The sequence below is a fragment of the Bos mutus genome, chromosome 9 (assembly GCF_027580195.1).
Source record: "Bos mutus isolate GX-2022 chromosome 9, NWIPB_WYAK_1.1, whole genome shotgun sequence".
Taxonomy (NCBI): domain Eukaryota; kingdom Metazoa; phylum Chordata; class Mammalia; order Artiodactyla; family Bovidae; genus Bos; species Bos mutus.
In genome coordinates, this window is record NC_091625.1 from 64,064,214 (window position 1) to 64,084,218 (window position 20,005).

Sequence of the window (20,005 nt, forward strand, 5' to 3'; positions counted from 1 at the left end):
TGCATGCATAATTGAAATCCACAGATAACTCCATTTTAGAGAGTAGTTTGTTTTTTCCCCAGAGAGTGATGTTTATTAGAGTACCCACTGGTTACAAAAGTGGAAGGGTTTTTCTCTCTTTCCATTCTTGGCTTTCTAGAAACATAAATGTGCAGTTAAATGACCTAATAAAGGCAGTGTAAGAGAGGTGCTTTATCCATTTATAAATTGGATAATTAATGTCTTGAGTTGTTCCTTACATTGTATATATACAAAATTGACACAGATATCAAATATATAAATCTATAGAATTGATATTCACGTTGCTCTCAACATCTTCCAGTTTGTGTGTGTGTATGCTCTCATGTCAAACTCTTTGCAGCCCCATAGACTGTAGCCCACCAGTCTCCTTCAGAGTCAGACATGACTGAAGTGACTTAGCAATAATAGTATAAGGAAAAATGTGAAAACCTGAGCCGTGGGGAGACTGTGTTACATATTTTGACAAAACTAAGGGTTGTAGAAATATATAGATTTAAATTTTTTTGAATGTTAAGTATTAATTTTTACATAATGTGCCAGTATATATGTAGTGTATATGTAATAATTTTTCTGAAAGGTGCCCCAGTGCTCAATCGTGTCCAACTCTCTGCGACCCCATGGACTGTAGCCCACCAAGATCCTCTGTCCATGGGATTTCCCAGGCCAGAATACTGGAGTGGGTTGCTGTTTCCTTCTCCAGGTGATCTTCGCAACCCAGGGATGGAACCTTTGTCTCTTGTGTCTCCTGCATAGGCAGGTGAATTCTTTACCTCTAGCTACCACCTGAAAGGTGGGACATAGCTTTCTGAAATGTGGGACGTAACCTTTATGATTCTTTGTTAAAATGTTACTCCTTTACTTTTCCCTAAGAATTTATATATTGCAACTGTGCAATAGTTAATTTATATAACAAAAATTCCATGCATACTATTTAAAATAGCATTCTTTACCCAATCCACACAGGGCTTCCCACGTGGCTCAGTGATAGAGAAGCCACCTGCCAATGCAGGAGACGTGGGTCCTTCCCTGGGTGGGGAAGATCCCCTGGAGAAGGAAATGACAATCAACTCCAATATTCTTGCCATGGAAGTTCCATGGACAGAGAAGCCTGGTGGGCTACAGTCTGTGGGGTCACAAAGAGTTGGACATGACTGAGCGACTCTTTAACATTTTATTTATTTATTTTTATGGACTTAGGATGTTTGGAGTCTGACATTGATAGTGAAACTCCTCTATTGGATTCCTTAAGAGGAAGTGGTTCTTTGATCTTCTAAGCTTGCTGAGTAGCTAAATGTAAGTCAGGGTCATAACCTCAGAGATGGAAAGCTTCCTTTGCCACTTTGAGAACACCTAGTTGTCTTCAACATATTGAGGCTCTAATTTTGCTGTCTTAGCATATAAACTTAATAGGAAGAAAATGTGTTTTTTTTTTCATTCTGGGTAATGGTTATAGCCTTAGAAAGTATATTTTTCTTTATATTGACCTGATGCTGACATTATCTGTCTTGTCAGGACTCTGCTCCAGTGATGGTCAATGATTCATTTACCTGTGTAGAATAACTAAAAGACTTTCTTAACAGTCCTTCACTGAAAATTTACAGTATCATTGCTAATTAGCTGTTAGATGACTGAAAATATGTAAAATATTTATTCATACATTTTATGCCTACATTAAAAGCAGGTGACCAACCACTAATATATATTAACTGTGAGATTAACAAAGGCATTGGTGTGTATCTTGTTAAATTTTCCCAAATGTTTAGGCATTTTCACATTATTATTATATTTGCATTTTAAAAGCAAAATTTTAATGTATGTTAATGTTAATCTGTTTCATTCTATACTTAAAGCATAACTTAAAAAAATATTTAAGGATGGATCTTTTGTTAACTTTGCTTCTTAGCTTAAGACATTTTAAAAAATATTCAAACTAACAATGTGTTGAGCTTGCATCCATAGACATGAAGTCCATGTTAGAAAATACATGTTTGTTTTTTCTGTGAAGTTTTTGGTGGCTTAGTCTCTGAATATTTTCCACTGTATAAACAAATAGTTTGCCTAAATGAGGGCAAAAAATACAGAATTATTTCGTGACATACTGAGTTTTTAAGAATTTTTTTAATGATCTAGAATTCAGATTCCACTTCCCCAAAAGAGCCATTGTGTTTTATTTCTCTTTCCTTTATCATGTTATTCCTAAGAATTCCTTTTCTTTGTCAAGATGAATGTTATCCATCAGTGTAATTTTTAAAGCTTTTAAATTTTGTTTTATTGTTCTAAAGTGAAACTTGTTTAATGTCTGGGGTTTTTCTTTCTCTTTTCCTTATATAATGTCACATATCTGTTACTGCAGAGGTAGCCTAAGTTTGGATGATTTTCGGTAAGTCTTGAGACAGCATGTGATTCTTTTCTGTATAAATTATCTGTTTAATTCCAAAACATACACCCAAAACAACCTAAGTAAAATTAAAAAAATAAAAATAAAAAAAGAAACATTATGCAACTACTGCCTTTGTATCAGCTGTTTGGGATATCTCTTAAAATTAACCTCTACTTTGATTCTAGATGTCTCATTTTGGAAATAACATGATATATATCATTATAAAATAAAAATGTCAGTATAAAAATAAAATGAAAAAGCCAGTATTCAGCTTTTAAAGCTATTACCTCATTTTTTTAATGGTATTGATCTTGCTAAATTACATTTAGACTTACATGTGTTTAAAGTACTTTTTTTTTTAAAGCAATTAATAGTGTTTTTTCAGTATTTCTGGGCTTCATCACAAGTGAGATATTTAAAAAATACAGTTCAAAAAGTCAAAATTGTTTTATAATCCATTTAGGTTCTGAAGACCAGCAAAATCTATCTAGATTCTGGAGATTTTAATATTTTATCAATATTTTCATATTTGTTTTTGACATTTCTTTCAGAGAAGGTTGTGTTTACAATTTTGAATTTTTAAAAAACACTATATGTTTGTTTAAAATAATGTTCTAGCTTAAGTATCCTTTTTTACAACTACTACTGCTTATTATTAGAGTTTTTCCAGTTTTAAAATAAGTTTGATTCACTTCTTCACTCCTTGAACGTGTATAAAATGTACATATCACTCATATACCTAGTGCCTTGAAACTTGATCAGTTTACTTGTATTTCTGTAATTGTTGCATTATTTTTATAAGTACATTTTCTTATATGAATAGTAGCTATTCATTAAGTTAAGCCGTTCCAAACCAACTTTCTTGAATTTTAAAATAGTCATTTTTTATTTGGAGGTCTCTTATAAGGGCAGTATTACATAGTGAGCATGACTTTTAAATTGGATAAAAGTTATGTTTTTATTTGTTGAAACAGGAGCGGTAGGCTGTAATGGAGGAAATTTTTGCTGATTTTTGGCATATTTTTGTTGTTGCTTTTCAGCTATTTCTGCTTTTAGAAATTCACTTTTGTAAAAAATTGCAAAACCATTATTTAATATGTAAGACAGAGCAGGCTTCTTAGGCTACATTTGCTTTTATCTTTTATGTTCATTGCTAGCTTTTACCTTGGCATTTTATTTCTTGTCTTGTTATTACTTTGAAATAATGTAAGGTACATTTTATACTTCATTCTTCTTTTGAGTATCATTTATGTGATTATAAAGTTGAAGTTTGCTTAAAAATTTTCAGCCATTTTCAGAATTTTTTTGTTCTATCTAAAAACGAAGTACTGAGAAGTTTCCTAGTCTTTTTGTTTTTCTGTTACGCTGAATTATTTCAGAAGTACATTAGCAGGTGGATTATTTTACCACTGCACCACCTGGGTGGGTACAGTTTGAATGGTATAGTCTATTTTGAACATTGGCCTTACCGTATTTTTTAACCTGTTATTTCAAAAGCTGAATGGCAGTTAGAAATATGTACCACTAGAGGGCTCTCATCTTTTATACTTGGTAGTTCCGTTACTATTCTAAGGTAAAAGAGTAGGTAAATTTCAAATGTTTGTTAATAAATATTGTCTCATTTGTTCATCCCCTCAAATTTAAACTTTAAATATACTGTCACTTTTGATTATGAAGATATTGAGACTTAATCTATGACTGAGAACTCCAAAATGTTATGTTTAGCCATACCTTCAGTTTACCATTTTTGCAACTATTTTTATTATTGTTTACAGTAAACTAGACTGTTGTGATAATGTAATAACTTGCTATATTCTTGATATATTTTTGTTTTAATATTTAGGAGCACACAGAAGAGAGGAGAATCATTTGGAATCAGCCGAATAGGCAGCAAAATTAAAGGAGTCTTCAAGAGCACCACAATGGAGGGAGCTATGTTGCCAAACTATGGTTTAGCTGAAGGTGAAGACGACTTTGTAAGTAAGAATTTTTCAATTTGATGTATGTGTAACTTCAGACTTAAAAATAGCATAAAAAGTTGGATGTGCTTACTTGTTATTTTCCCTCTTTTTTAATCTTACTTCTTACTTCTGACTTCATTTGTGTTTTCCATCCATGGTACTAATCTAATTTAAAAATTTCTCAGCATTAAGTTACTGCTTACTAAGGCCAGAATGGTTTCTGTTTCGGTGATAATGCTTCTAATAGTCAAACAATTTATCATATTTTGATTACGCTTTTACTTCACATCCTGATCTTATCTCTTCCTAACCATATTAGCCAGGCATTTGGAATTATGTTAATATGTCCTGTTTAACCCCTTGATACTCAAACTGTGATCTGTGGATCAACATGATCAGTATTACCTAAGAGCTTATTATCAGTGCAGACAGAATCTCAGGCTTCATCCTAGACCTACTGAGTCATAATTTACATTTTAACAAGATTCCAGCTGATTTTTAAGCACATTACACCCACCATGTGATGCCTTGCTTGAGATGCCTCCCCCCTCCCCTTTATTTACCTGGAAAATTCATATGCATCTTTCAGAATCCAGCTGCTTCCCATAAACCTTACCTGGGTCCTCAAGCAGAACTGAACACTCCCTCCTTTGTTGTTCCTATTAGATTATGTGTTAAAATATATACCACATTGGATTTGAAATCATGATTTTTTTTCTTCCGACACCATAGTTTATAAGGAGGTAGCCTTGTAGCCTTGTCCCAAAAAGGCAAAAACCAACACTTACTATTTTTGTAGTTCCATTTTTTAGGCCTAGAACACTTTTGATTTTAACAGAGCATTAAGAAGTCTTCCTAAGATCACTAACAGTCTTCTTAGGGACGATAGAAAAGCATTTTAGGACAAAACAGAAAAGGGGATCATTGCCAGGGGACTTTGTCGGGGAGGAAAAGAATTTACTTAGAAGAGAGGTGTGGGAAGAGAATACAACCCAGGGTGAAGGTAGGGAGCTAGAATTCTGGAAAGAAATACCTCTCACTGCTGGTTCACTCTGACTAGACTATTCAGTATTCTCTTAAGTGCTACAAGATTCATTTCCTTTAAAAAGTGTGTTCAAGATGATTGTGTTTTGTCTGTAAAATTTGCCCCCTTTAACATGAATCACAGATGTCTAGGTGACCAGATATTATTATGTGTCAATTCAGAGGTTCTCTTCGAATTTAATGAAGTACATTTTTTCCATTTCTTTCTGCATGTATATTTCTAGAACATGTGTAACACTGCTTTCTTTTAAAAATAATATTTCTTCAAAAATATTTTAAAGAATTTATTTTAAACATTTATATGATTAAAATTTTGAAGCCAGGAGATGCAGAAAACAATTCTATAGAAATAGATTGCCTTCAGACCTTTTTCCAATATTATATTATTTAATGCTGCAGTGAATATATTTTTTACTTGTGCCTTTTTCACAGTTTAAAAAATTATTTAGAATAAATACTTTCATACTTTCTAATATTTAAATATTTCCATATTTCTAAATAAATACTTTCTAAGTTCCCAGAAATGGGATTACTTGATCGAAACTGTTGTATGGCTTTTTATAAATACGTATTGCCAAAATGCTTTACAAAAGATTTGTACCTGGTATATCCAGGTACAATATATTTCCAGTTTGTCTGTGCAATTTCCGTCAGTGGCTATTATCACAAAATTATGCATCTCTAAATGAAAGATATCCGTACAATAATTTTCTACTACTCACTACCAAATTAAATATTTACCTATATTTGTGTAGTTTTAATATCTTTTCCTATAATTGCTGATGTATGTGTTTTCTATTGAATTTTCATATACGGCTGATGTATCAAAATATGAAATCGATTCTAGTAACTTGCTAGTTTTAGTTTCTTATCTTTACATTTTCAGTAGAAAATTTGATATCACTTAATTTTAAAAGTATTACAAATTATAGGCTTTATAGTGGCACATTGCTTTATAGTGTATCTCATATGCTGTAGGTGTAAAGGTCCTGGAAATACTAAATTTTTTTCTGATTCTTTTTCTTTCAGATTGAAGAAGGTATCGTTGTAATGGAAGATGATTCTCCAGTGGAAGCTGTGAACACACCTAACACTCCTCGAAACCTTGCTGCATGGAAAATTAGCATTCCATATGTAGACTTTTTTGAAGATACTTCCTCTGAAAGAAGGGAGAAAAAGGAGAGAATACCAGTGTTTTGTATTGATGTTGAAAGAAATGATAGAAGAGCAGGTATTATTATTATTAATGCATAAAGCACTATCAGGTCAGATCAGATCAATCGCTCAGTCGTGTCCAACTCTTTGCGACCCCATGAATCGCAGCACGCCAGGCCTCCCTGTCCATCACCAACTCCCGGAGTTCACCCAGACTCATGTCCATTGAGTCAGTGATGCCATCCAGCCATCTCATCCTCTGTCGTCCCCTTCTCCTCCTGCCCCCAATCCCTCCCAGCATCAGGGTCTTTTCCAATGAGTCAGCTCTTCTCATGAGGTGGCCAAAGTACTGGAGTTTCAGCTTTAGCATCATTCCTTCCAAAGAAATCCCAGGGCTGATCTCCTTCAGAATGGACTGGTTGGATCTCCTTGCAGCCCAAGGGACTCTCAAGATTCTTCTCCAACACCATAGTTCAAAAGCATCAATTCTTCGGTGCTCAGCCTTCTTCACAGTCCAACTCCCACATCCATACATGACCACAGGAAAAACCATAGCCTTGACTAGACAAACCTTTGTTGGCAAAGTAATGTCTCTGCTTTTGAATATGTTATCTAGGTTGGTCATAACTTTCCTTCCATGGAGTAAGCGTCTTTTACTTTCATGGCTGCAGTCACCATCTGCACTGATTTTGGAGCCCAGAAAAATAAAGTCTGACACTGTTTCCACTGTTTCCCCATCTATTTCCCATGAAGTGATGGGACCGTGTACCATGATCTTCGTTTTCTGAATGTTGAGCTTTAAGCCAACTTTTTCACTCTCCACTTTCACTTTCATCAAGAGGCTTTTGAGTTCCTCTTCACTTTCTGCCATAAGGGTGGTGTCATCTGCATATCTGAGGTTATTGATATTTCTCCCAGCAATCTTGATTCCAGCTTGTGTTTCTTCCAGTCCAGCGTTTCTCATGATGTACTCTGCATAGAAGTTAAGTAAGCAGGGTGACAATATACAGCCTTGACGTACTCCTATGTCCAGTTCTAACTGTTGCTTCCTGACCTGCATACAAATTTCTCAAGAGGCAGATCAGGTGGTCTGGTGTTCCCATCTCTTTCAGAATTTTCCACAGTTTATTGTGATCCACACAGTCATTAAACCAATTTGATTAAGACAGCATTTCTCCTCCATTGTTGTGGCGTATAGTAATTGATAAAAATATGATCAAACACAGCTTATAAGTGTTCTTTATGTTTTGCTGTCTTTTTTCTTTTGTTGATTTTAGCCGTGGTTTGCAGCAGAGACAGGGATAAACAGCCTCCATAGCTGTATAGTCACCACCCTGGGCTTATCCCAGAGAGGAGACAGTCTGTATAAGTAAAAACACATCAAAAGTGAGCACATTTTGGGAATGAGAGCAGAAAGCTATAAAGTTGATCTCAGGAAGAGGGAACAGTCTGTGAGGAAAGAAGGAAAAAATTTCATGGTACTGTTAGGAAATGGGTTTGAGAGAGGAGTGGAGAAGTGATTACTATTTCCAGTTACTTAGATAGTATGAAGATAGGTCAGTGCTAATAATTCCCCTTATTTATTTTTTAAAAAGTTAAGGATACGGTTTTTTGCTAAGATTGTGTGTCTGCCCTTCTTACTTGTCTCAGTATAGCGCTTTTATCCTTTGTGGTGGAGAAGCAGTTCTTCTAGTTTTAAGATCTTTTTCAGAGGGAAATGATCCATATGTAGCTGTAGACTTGGTATGTCATCTGTTGGAGGTACTGAATCTAGCATCTTCCTGTACTGCCATCTTGGACCTCCCCTCCAATATAAATAAATTTATGTAAGCATGTAGTATTTTCTCCTTTTGAAAGTTTTATATGTGATATACTTTAAAATATTTTGGGAATTTACTTTTGTTTTTGCCTTTTGCACAACTGCCTTTTTTTTTTTGCTTTATTTTTTAAAATTTGGCTTAATTCAACATAAAATTGAAATGAAGTTATCTTAAAACTTGTATTCTAAGATAATTTTTGTCAGCTGTGCTGCAGACTGTTACTGAAAATGTAATGTGCTCTTGGGAAGCCATGCCCTATGAAGGATAAAAAAGGTGTATCGTTTAAATGCTGCATTGATTTTATATGTATAAGTGAAAAGTAAAAGTGACAGTTGGTCGTTTGTGTGCAACTCTTTGCAGCCCGTGGACTGTAGCCTGCCAGGCTTCTCTGTCCATGGAATTCTCCAGGCAAGAATACTGGAGTGGATAGCCTTTTCCTTCACCAGGGGATCTTCCCTACCTAGGGATCAAACCCAGGTCTCCTGCATTGCAGACAGTTTCTTTACTGTCTGAGCCACCAGGGAAGCCCAAGGAGAATGCTGTGAGCAGGATGTATAGCAGAATACCAATTTCAGGATTTTAAAAACCAAAACTGAATACAATATAGATCTTCTAAGATGCATATTCAAGAAGAAGAACAGTATTTGCTTAATAGGTTGTAACTGTATCAGGTTGGTTTTTCTGAATATAGGTGTTAGTTTTGAGTTATTGTGGGTTTAGTTAATACATTGCATTTCCAGATTTATGCTTGAATGACATGAGTTGCTCATAATTGCCATTAACATTTTTTGGGGTGCTCTGTGCTGTGCACCTTACAAAAAGCTTTGTAGGTGGATTCTTTAATGTAATAGGTACAATTCTTTTTATTATAAGCAAACTAAAGCACAGTGTTGTTTAGTCGCTAAGTCGTGTCTGACTCTTTTGCAACCCCATGGACTGTAGCCCGCCAGGCTCCTCTGTCCATGGTATTTTCCAGGCAAGAATACAGGAGGGGGTTGTCATTTCCTTCTCTAGGGATCTTCCTGGATCTGGGATCGAACCTGGTGTCTTACACTGTAGCTGGATTCTTTACCAACTGAGCCACCAGGGAAGAACAGTGAGGTTAAGTGTTCAAATTTACATAGTCAGTAAGTGGGGGAATTGGGACAAAAATAGGCAGTGTGACCTGACTCATTCTTTAAACCATTATTTTGTGCTTCCAATTTTTGAGTCACGAGTCACATGTGGCAGTTGAATTAAATTAATATTAAAAATTCAGTTTCTTTTACACTAGCCACATTTCAAGTGGTCAATAGCAATGTGTGACTAATAGCTATAATGTTAGTACAGATAATATAGAATGTTTTCAGAAATGCAGAAAGTTCTATTGGATAGTGCTGTTCTGTACTGTGTTAGTTCTTGACAGTCGGTGTTTGAGAGCTCCAAAAATGATTATAAATTTTTATTAAATGCATAATTTTTGTGACATTTAAAAATTAAGCTTTTTTGAAGTTTATAAATTCTCTGATACCATTGTAGGAAAAAATGTATATATTATTGTGATAATCTCATAAATAGCTGAAATTTATCAAGCTCTTCTAAGTTTCTTAAAATTAAAATATAGGGTAAAATATATTAATAATGTGAAGCCAAGAAACAGTAAATTATTATTATTATCTGTTTGGTCTGGCATGGCGTGCAGGATCTTAGTTCATGGACCAGGGATTGAACCCATGCTCTCTGCAGATGAAGCATGGAGTCCTAACCACTGGACCCCCAGGGAATTCCCAAGAAATAATAAATTATTAAGACTGGGGTAGTTTCTAGCTTTGTATACTTACTGTTATAAATAGTACATTCTTTTAATAGTAGTTTGTAAAATTACTTATTTCTCAGTGTGTATTCATTCATTTTACAGTTGGGCATGAGCCTGAACATTGGTCTGTCTATAGAAGATATCTTGAATTCTATGTACTTGAATCAAAACTAACAGAATTTCATGGTATGTTGTCCTTTTTGTATAAAGCATTACATTTCAGCATTAGCTTTCCTGAAAGCCATTGAACCAGCTTTCTAAAGTTACTTTCTAATTTTAATTGAACTGTAATAAGGAAATGTAACAGTGACACTTGGGTACGCTCCTAGTGATAATAGGAGTGTACTGTTTTTATCCTATTTCTGCTTATTTATCTTTTTCAAGTTTTTACAATGAAAATTTATTGCTTTTCAAGTAAGAATGATGCTAAAATTTAAGACAGTGGTAGAGAATTTACAGCAGGCATTTTAGAGCTGCCATCTGTTCTTTTGCTGTATTCCTCTGTGGAAAATGTGTTTGCTATGCAGCATAGCAAGTATTTTGGTTTCAATCTTAGATTTAAATATGGGAAGAAAACCAAACCAAAACCTTGTAGTTATATGTTTTAAAAACATAGAGCTCAATCAGAAAAGTAGAACACTCTTTCTTTCGAGTTCTTCCTCTTCTCAGTTTGTCTCTGTGTTGTGGTTGTTGTTGTTTTTTAATATTTACAATTTTCTTTGACTGGTCCTAGTCTTAGTCGTGGCATGTGGGATATAGTTCCTTGACCAGGGATTGAAACTGGGCCTCTTGCATTAGGATCATGGAGTCTTAGCCTCTCAGGGAAATCTCTCAGTCTCTCTTCTCTCTCCATTTATTGGAGTTAATATTAGGTTTATAGTCATGAAGTGTTTCCAGTTGTTTTATATGTAAATTGGTGTGTTTGAATTGTGTCTTTGGAATCTTTTTATTTTAAAAAAGTTCTGTGGAGTGTACCCTGATCCAAATTCAGGTTGGTTCTGAAAACTGTACCTTGCTACAAGACTAAAACGCACAATAAGGAGATTATAGAAAGATAAAAAATAAAGGGTCCCGCTGCATACCCTTTCCTTAGATTTTGAGTTCGTACTTGTCCTTAAATGGTTTTCTCTTTGCCTTTGTCAGTCTGGTACAATGCCATCCTTGTCTTGGTCTTTCTCTGAGACTTTTCCTTTAGATTTAGAGTTGAGAAAAGATTGTTTATCTCCATAATTTAAAATCCTAGATCAACCAAAGTTGATTGTTTTTCCTTTTTGGTACTAAAATTTCCAAAGTTGACCCTATCTGAGAAAACATGTCCATGGTTTTTAAATGTTGTTTTTTAAGTTTATATAGCATTGGCAAAATGCTGCATTTCCCCCCATAAGATAGTGGATATTTATTTTAGTAGGATTTTGTGTAATAAAATCCCATCAATTTAAAAATAATCTCATGATAATTTTTGAAAGCTTTTTTGCTAGTGTAGATAGCTAAGTAAATCTGTGTCAACAACAGGTGGTGATATTGTGGATATTAATAAACTCAAGTTCTTTGGTCTTGTCTTCTGACTTTTGAAATCAGGTCTCTGACTTTTTCAAAATTATTTAAGGGATAATGCCACATCTCTACAAGGTGGGACTGTGAATCTGAACTTGCCATGGTAAACTATAAATAGGGTTTTTAAAATAATAGCAGGGTATAGTAATAACTTTCATATGTATTAATTTCAGGCACATTTCCTGATGCCCAGCTTCCTTCTAAGAGGATCATTGGCCCTAAAAATTATGAGTTCTTAAAGTCTAAAAGAGAAGAATTTCAGGAATATCTGCAGGTATGGCACCAACTTAATTTAAAACATCCTCTAGTTTAGTTTTTGCTTTGCCTCACAAACACCTGTCAGTGTGGATTTCTAGAATTCTTTTATTAAAAAAATTTTTTCCCATGTAGAAATGAATTACTGTTAAGAGTGTGCTTTTTTAAAAAAGATGGATAACCAGTGAAATACCAGTTATTTTCTTAGAGGAAATAAGTCTTGTATTGGGCTTATTTTAAAACTTTAGGTGTGGGAAGTCAAAGAGTGAGAGAGAGAAAGAGAGTGAGAGAGAGGAAGAAAGAAAAGTTTGATGTAAAAGATTAAATGCATTCTAAGAATACGGGGTTGTTTTTGTTATTTTTTTCTTAGTTTTTGTTTGATTTTTGTCCTTAGCACTTTCTGAACTCTGGAATTTTCCCCTCCTATTTTTATTTCTCAACTTTTTTGTTGTTGCAATCATAGGTGTTTTTTAGTTACTTGGAATCTTCTGACTCTCTACCATTCACCACTTGGAATTGAATTCCGTTTTTTTCAGTGTGTACATTGTGTTGTATAAACAATGTAATTGATATTCCAGTATTGGTACCGTCTGCTTTAAAGTTACTTACTTGAGACTTGGCTAAAATTAAAGACCATTTTTCTTTAATCAAGTAATTAAGACCAAAGAATGGATGATTTTGTTTTATTAAAAAAAAATGTCCTTTATTTGGACATGCAATTTTGTAATTTTAATTGTTAATTAAGTTAAATTTGGATGCCTTTTAGTAACCATAATAAGTACTTTTTGTAAAGGAGTATTTACATTTTAATTTCTGTATTTGAACCAATGAATACTTCAATCCAGAAAGTATTTTTTATTTAATTTTTTGGTGGTAGGAAAATTAAAATATGAAATGTACATTGACTACAGTAAGGATATGTGAACACAGCATGTGCTAGTGTTAACCTGTTTCTTTGTTGATATCATTAGCCTGTTGTTTGAACCGACTAATTCTTTCTAAGAAAAAGAGAACCTCTTTCTAGAAGAAATACTTTCCAGTAATGTGGAGTTAAATGTTGTAGTACTGGTATTTCATTTATATAGATTTCTGCTCAGAGTTTTGTAACTGTTTCTTAGTTACAGAACTGAATATTAGGTAAGACTGGGTTAAATTTGGCTTTAAAACATCAATTTTATCTTGTAAGAAAATAGTGTTGCAAGAAGATCAGACAACAGAGTCCAAGTTATGTCATATTTCCACATTTAGTTCTTTGCAAAACCCTTTATACCAGCTTTCTTTAATTATCAAGAAAGATGTATGATATTGTAGTACTTGTCATAGTTGAGAAACTGAGAAATAATATTAGCTAATGTTTAATCTTCCTTCCTGTGTGTCAGGTACTGAGCTAAAATGCTTTATCTAACAGTGCTAGAAGTAGGTAGTGTTATCTTCATTCTACACATGAGGAAACTGACTCTTGGGCAATATAGGAGCTTCTCCAGGGACACCTACTGAGCAGAAGGAAGAGCAGAATTCAAACCCTTTCATGTTTGACTGTAAGGGTCTTACCTGCTATGTGATAATCTTTCCATAAATGTATCTTATTATTCTGAATATAAAACAGCTTTTGAAGATTTAAAATTGTTCTTAGTTAAAAAAATCATTTTAATGTAGTTTTCGTGACTCTTCTAGATTTTTGAAACTGTTTCCCTCCCCACCCCCCCTTTTTTTCTGTTTTTGTTCATCAAGAAACTTCTGCAACATCCAGAATTGAGTAACAGTCAACTTCTGGCAGATTTTCTTTCTCCCAATGGTGGGGAAACACAGTTTCTTGATAAGATACTACCAGACGTAAATCTTGGTAAGTCAATTTAGAGAATCATATAGAACAAGATAAACTGAAAAGATAAGAAGCAGCATTTTCAGGTTAATTTAGAAAAGTAATTTATATAGTGCAGCCATGTATCAAGCTCTGAAGGACTTCTTATATACTGTTAATGGGAATATAAATTGGAAAACCACTTGTAACATTTTTAAATGGAGTATAGTCTATAAAAACACTAAATGATTGTGTTGTACATTTGAAAGTAATATAATATTATAAATCAGTGAAAAATAATTGTAAATATCATAAAGTCAGTTAAAAGAAAAAGGAAAACCACTTGGAAAACCAGTTTGGTATAAGATCAAATGATCTTATAGCAGTTCCTCTCTGAGATACATATTCGAGAGAATCTTGTATTTATATTTAAGAATGTTCTTAGCAGCATTGTTTATGGTATTGGGTTGGCCAAAACTGGAAATAATACAAATGTTTATCAGCAGTAGAGTAGACAGATATATTATAGTAGCTTCACAAAATGGATACTTAGAGCAATGAATACCTATAACATTGTAGCTGCTTGGAATGGTGTGGGTAAAAGCAAAGACACAAAACAATGTGTACAGCATGATTCCTTTATAAAGTTTAATCCAGACTAAGCAATAAAATAAGCTGGAAAAGTTTGGATAAAAGTGTTAAAGATCATAATGGAAGAAAAGCACTATTTCTAAATATATTCTGTATAGTGTCATTTTTAAGTATGTGCTGTGCTTTGTCATTTAGTCATGTCCGACTCTCCTTGCAGCTCTTTGGACTATAGCCCGCTAGGCTCCTCTGGTCATGGGATTTTTCAGGCAAGAATACTACAGTGGATTGCCGTTTTCTCCTCCAGGGGATCTTCCTGATGGAGGGATCAAATCCACATTTCCTGTGTCTCCTGCATTGGAGGCAGATTCTTTACCTACTGAGCCATTGGGGAAGCCCCATTTTAAGAGAGTTTGTGCGTGTGTTTCTATATATACACACACGTATAAATATATAACCTAATGAATAAATTGGCTTTCATCTAGATCTCTCCAAATTAGTACATATAATTCAGGCAGAATATTTAGTGTGTGTCTTACTGAGGGAAGATGCAAGAATATTTTGTATTTGGTTATATATGATGGTTGTTGTTGTTTAATCCCTATGTTGTGTCCGACTCTTTTGCTGCCCCATGGACTGTAGTCCACTAGGCTTCTCTGTCCATGAAATTCTCCAGGCAAGAATACTGGAGTGGGTTGCCATTTCCTTCTTCAGGGGACCTTCCCAACCCAGAAATTGAACCCGCCTCTCCTGCAGTGGTAGGTGGATTCTTTACCAGTGAGCCACCAGGGAAGCCATATATAATGTTTAAGAGATATAATTGGGTAGACCTGTTTACTGACTCAGTTTGAACGAAGGAGAAGAAATGATCAAATATGAGCCAGATTTCTGTTTATATAACTGAATAAATGCTGTTTATTGCTGAGGTATGGAATAAATTTAGAGTAGTTCTAAACTTGGGCTTCCCTGGTGGCTTGGACAGTAAGGAATCCATCAGCAGTTGGGGAGACCTGGGTTCTATTCCTGGGTTGGGAAGATCCCCTGGAGGAGGGCATAGCAACCTACTCTAGTGTTCTTGCTTGGAGAATCCCCATGGACAGAGTAGCCTGGCAGGCTACAGTCCATGGGGTCGCAGAGTCGGACACAACTGAGCGACTAAGCACAGCACAGGACAGTTCTAAACTTACTGAGTTTATAGAATCCAGTTGAAGTTTTATAAAGTAGTAGAGGCAGCAGAAAGCATGAATAGAGATTTGGATGTTGTTTGAAATCAGATTGAGTAAAAATTTTGGCTCAGGAAGAGCATGTATAAGAGAGAAGCACAGTATGAAACACCATAATTTAAAGAACTTTGGAAATTCTGAGGCGAGGGAGTAATTTCTGGGGGTACCAAAGGAGAAATACCCTGGCAAGGGGGTTGGAGGTTTTCATATTATAAAACAGTCTCTGTTTTAGTTTTCATTAGTATGCCTTTTGTTATTGTCATTAGAGTCTACTTTTTTCCCAAACTGTACTGAAAGAAATTTAAGTTATATTAATCAGTTTTGATGGATTTTGACAGTCATTTGTAAATGCTTGAGAAAAATCACGTTTGATATTTTATAAAAAAGGAACCTGGAGATAAGATCAAAACAATATTCTGGCAAACTGGATTAGAATATATATATTAATCTAAAAGCAAGAACACAGACTATTCAAATAGCCAATTTAAATGTCGTAGCAGTGTTTATAAATTTTTTTCCTTTTGACTAAATGCAAAAATTAGATACATTTATATATTTACCATTGCTTAATGTCTTTGCAAAAATTAGATATCTTTATATACTCACCATTGCTTAATATCTTTTGAAAATATTTCTTGTGGACAATTACATATATACACAAAAGTAGAGAAATTTGTATAATGAACTCTTCACCCTGTTAGAAGTTACTACACTTGGCTTGTTCCAGTCCTTTGAAAGATTGTCGCTGAGCCATGAAAGATGCCTCAATTCTTGGCCTCCAAAGTAGAAGAATTCAGTCTGGGGCCAGTGATGAGGCTTGATCGCTCAGAGCTTTTGTGAAATAAAGTATTATTAAAGTATAAAAGAGATAAAGATTCTGACATAGACATCAGAGGGGGACAGAAGGAGTGCCCCCTGCTAGTCTTTAGCCAGATGATATAAGCTACTAGCAATTTGCTAATTAGAGAAAGGAAATGTCTCAAAACTCAGAGAATGGCACCAGACCCCTTACCCACAACATGCGTTTTGAGATAACACTGGCACAAGGTGAGTTGTCCTGAGCTGTAAAATGATTGACATGAGTCTTGAAGAAAGGCCCGGTTCCAAGCCAGTACGGTCTCATTAACATAGCTTAAGAGAACATTTGCATGAGTAAAGCATACTGGTTTGTCAAGTGGGTTCTGAGTCTTAGGGGAACCCACTTGAAGACAGAGTCTAGGGTAAATACATAGTTTATTAACATAGCTTAAGACAAACATTTCCTTAAGAAAAACCACATTGGTTAGCTCAAAGTTTGAGAAGAGTTAAGTTTCAGGTGGAAGCCAGGTATTGTTCCATGGCAGCACAGAATTTTAAAAGAAACCTCTTTTTAAATGTGTATAGAGAAGGGGAAAAAAATCTAACACTTGTTTGTTTTCTCCTGCTGCTTTAGAGAGAGATAAAAAATGTCTGATCCTTCAGCCTATTACCTCTGGTTGGAGACTCCTGGCCTTCCTGCCTGTTACCCTGTCATTCCCCCCTTTTGTTTTAGGAGAATTGTGTTGCCTAGGGAAAGGGGCGTTGTTCTTGTTCTGTAACTGCTTCCTACCTGATAAGGGGCGTCATCCCTAAATTAGTGAGGCAACATACTCTCCTAACCCTCATATTGAGGGTCTCTGATCCAGGGGCCCCATGTTGGAGGAAGCTGCCGCAGTGGCAGGAGTTTGAGCAACCATTTGTAACTTAAGAGCCTTCATGCGACTAGAAACAAATCCAGCTACGCAGTTATAGATGCAGGGAGCAAACAGAAAAAAAACAGAACTATCAGAATTATTGCAATTAGGATAGTTTTCCACCATGGGGAACTAGTTAAAATCTCCCAAAGTGAGGCAATTGAGGTTTCAGGAGTATCCATAGCCTGAATCGTCTTGTTCATGTGTTTAGTAAAGCGAGTAACGTTAATGCTTATATCAGGTATATATGCACAGCACTGGCTATGAATAATGGCACAAGCTCCTCCTTGTGCAGCTGTTACAGTATCTAAGGCCAATCTGTTTTGTTAAACCACCTTTCTAATTTGTATTTGTTCGGCATTAAGAGCTGAAATAGCTTTTTGAGAATCTTGTAAAGCCTGTTGAGTAAAGTTAGTCAGGGCATCCACTCATAGCATAACATCTGTAGTTCCCAGAGAGGGAACAAATACTGCAGCCAAATAATCATACAGGGAAAGCAGACCTTGCCCAGCGAGTTCTAAGGTGTGGCAAATTGGCAGGTTTCTTTGGAAGCTCTGAAAATAGGAAGCTGTGAGTAAAAGCTAGACCTAGGGTGCATCTCCCTATCCAGCCAGGGGGAAGCCACGCCCATAGGTAAGGGCCATATATCCAGTAGGTCCCGTTTGGAGCAAGGCAGCGTGACTGAGATATCCAGTCCCAATCAGTGCCTGGCCAGGCAAAGGGAGGACCTGAACTGGGCTTGGAAAACATGGGAATGATTACATTGCATATTTCCTGAGGCAAAAATCCCAATTGTTTTCAATGATTATAATTAAATTGTTGGCTAACTTCTGGGGATTACTCTGTTGGTTCCCAGCATATGGGAGTGCTAGATATTAGACGTCCCTTTTCAAGAGTTGGCCATATAACCTCATCCCATATTTGATAAACATCAGGTAAAAAGCCACGGATCTAGACCCATTTACCTTCTTGTGTAGCAAAATAGTCATTAAACCAAGACAGTATATAATCAAAATTAAAAGTCACATTATGTCCATAGTTAAAGTACAAAGTGTTGCACCAGTCCATTTTAGGATTGTTAGATGTCATCAGATTAAGAAGAGGCATCACATATGATTGTTGTTGTTGAAGGTATGCGCAGACTTGGAGAAAGTCCTTTCCTTGAAGTGGAGATGCCACCACGGGAAGCCTTCCACTGATGAAGAGGGGAGCACTCCACAGACCCAGCAGTTAGACTGATTGTGGAATGAAGCATAGGAGTGAGCTCAGGACAGGAAGGCATTGTCTTGAGGATCAGATGGCAGACTCAGGATTTTTGGAGTCAGCAGAAGCAAGCTCACATAGATTATCTGGCCCATCTGAAAAGTACAAAGTCAGAGCATAGAAAATAAAAACATAAAATGACATCACTTAGTTCTGGTCAGGGTGCCACCTCTTAACTTGAGTGCAATATACCCATGAATCAATTCCTGGCACTTTGACAGCTGTGGGAGAACAAAGAATAACCTGGTAAGGGCCTTCCCAGAGGGGCTTAAGGGATTGGCCCCCAGATCACAGGGCCAGTCAGGACTTTTATCAGGACTTCAGTTCCTGGCTCAGATAGAGGCGTACTTGACTCAGAGGCTGGGTCAGGAGTCACTTTCCGGAGTTCCATTAATGTCTGTTGAAAAGCTGAGAGCCGAGTTACATAATTAGTTAATTCCAAGGCTTTAGGAAGACTTTTCCATTGAGCATTTTCAGGAATTATTAATCGTCCATCCTCAGACTGTAATCATCCTTTATCAGTAATCTTAGCTCCGCTTTTCTCACATTTTCCTAACTCTTCCTCAGTATCTTGTGGTTTTTCCTGTCCCACAGGACCTGTCCAGATCAAAGGCGTCTGCAGTGAAGAGTTTCATTAAGCTCTGCCTTTTTGGCTTGACAGTCAGCTGATTACCCTAGGCTGCTTTACTCCCTTCCCTGCTGTGCCCTTTGCCATGCATAAAGGCTACTTCTTTTGGACAGTATATAGCAGTAAAAAGTCTCTCAATCTCCCTGAAATGCTTAATAGGTCCTCCTGTTGCCATTTTAAATTGTCTTTCTTTCCATATTGCAGCATAAGCATGTAAAGTCAAATAAGCATACTTAGAAGGCAGTGGCACCCCACTCCAGTACTCTTGCCTGGAAAGTCCCGTGGACGGAGGAGCCTGGTGGGCTGCAGTCCAAGGGGTGTCTGGGACTTGGACTCGACTGAGCGACTTCACTTTCACTTTTCACTTTCATGCATTGGAGGAGGAAATGGCAACCCACTCCAGTGTTCTTACCTGGAAAATCCCAGGGATGGGGGAGCCTGGTGGGCTGCCGTCTCTGGGGTTGCACAGAGTCGGACACGACTGAAGTGACTTAGCAGCGGCAGCAGCAGAATTAGTGTAGATATTTACTCGCTGCCCTTTGCTTAACTCTAGAACTTGGGTCAGAGCCACAAGCTCCGCTAGCTGAGCACTCATTCCCTGGGGGAGAGATTTCGCTTCTAAAACCTCTTCAATCGTCACCATGGCGTAACCTGCTTTACGCTTCCCATCCCAAATAAAAGAGCTGCCATCTAAATATTTCCATGTCAGGATTGTCTAATGAGGTATCCATCAGATCTTCCAGAGCTACATTGTTTTAAGTTAGAAATTGGGAAAAATCGTGATCAGGTGTTTCATTTTCCTTTT

General features: G+C 36.1%; 1 protein-coding gene across 5 annotated transcripts in view; it reads left to right on the forward strand.

Annotated features, from left to right (window-relative positions):
• Nucleotides 1–20,005, forward strand: part of SNX14 (sorting nexin 14) — an 84,473-nt gene that overhangs the window by 44,843 nt on the left and 19,625 nt on the right. For 3 of the 5 annotated variants that reach the window (XM_070376630.1, XM_070376631.1, XM_070376634.1), the window contains 6 exons: nt 2,375–2,401; nt 4,245–4,377; nt 6,436–6,637; nt 10,279–10,362; nt 11,904–12,004; nt 13,717–13,828. In XM_070376630.1, the coding sequence (XP_070232731.1) occupies nt 2,375–2,401; nt 4,245–4,377; nt 6,436–6,637; nt 10,279–10,362; nt 11,904–12,004; nt 13,717–13,828 (659 nt within the window). The remainder of the gene's footprint in view (nt 1–2,374; nt 2,402–4,244; nt 4,378–6,435; nt 6,638–10,278; nt 10,363–11,903; nt 12,005–13,716; nt 13,829–20,005) is intronic. The other 2 variants (XM_070376633.1, XM_070376632.1) reach the window with 2 other exon arrangements.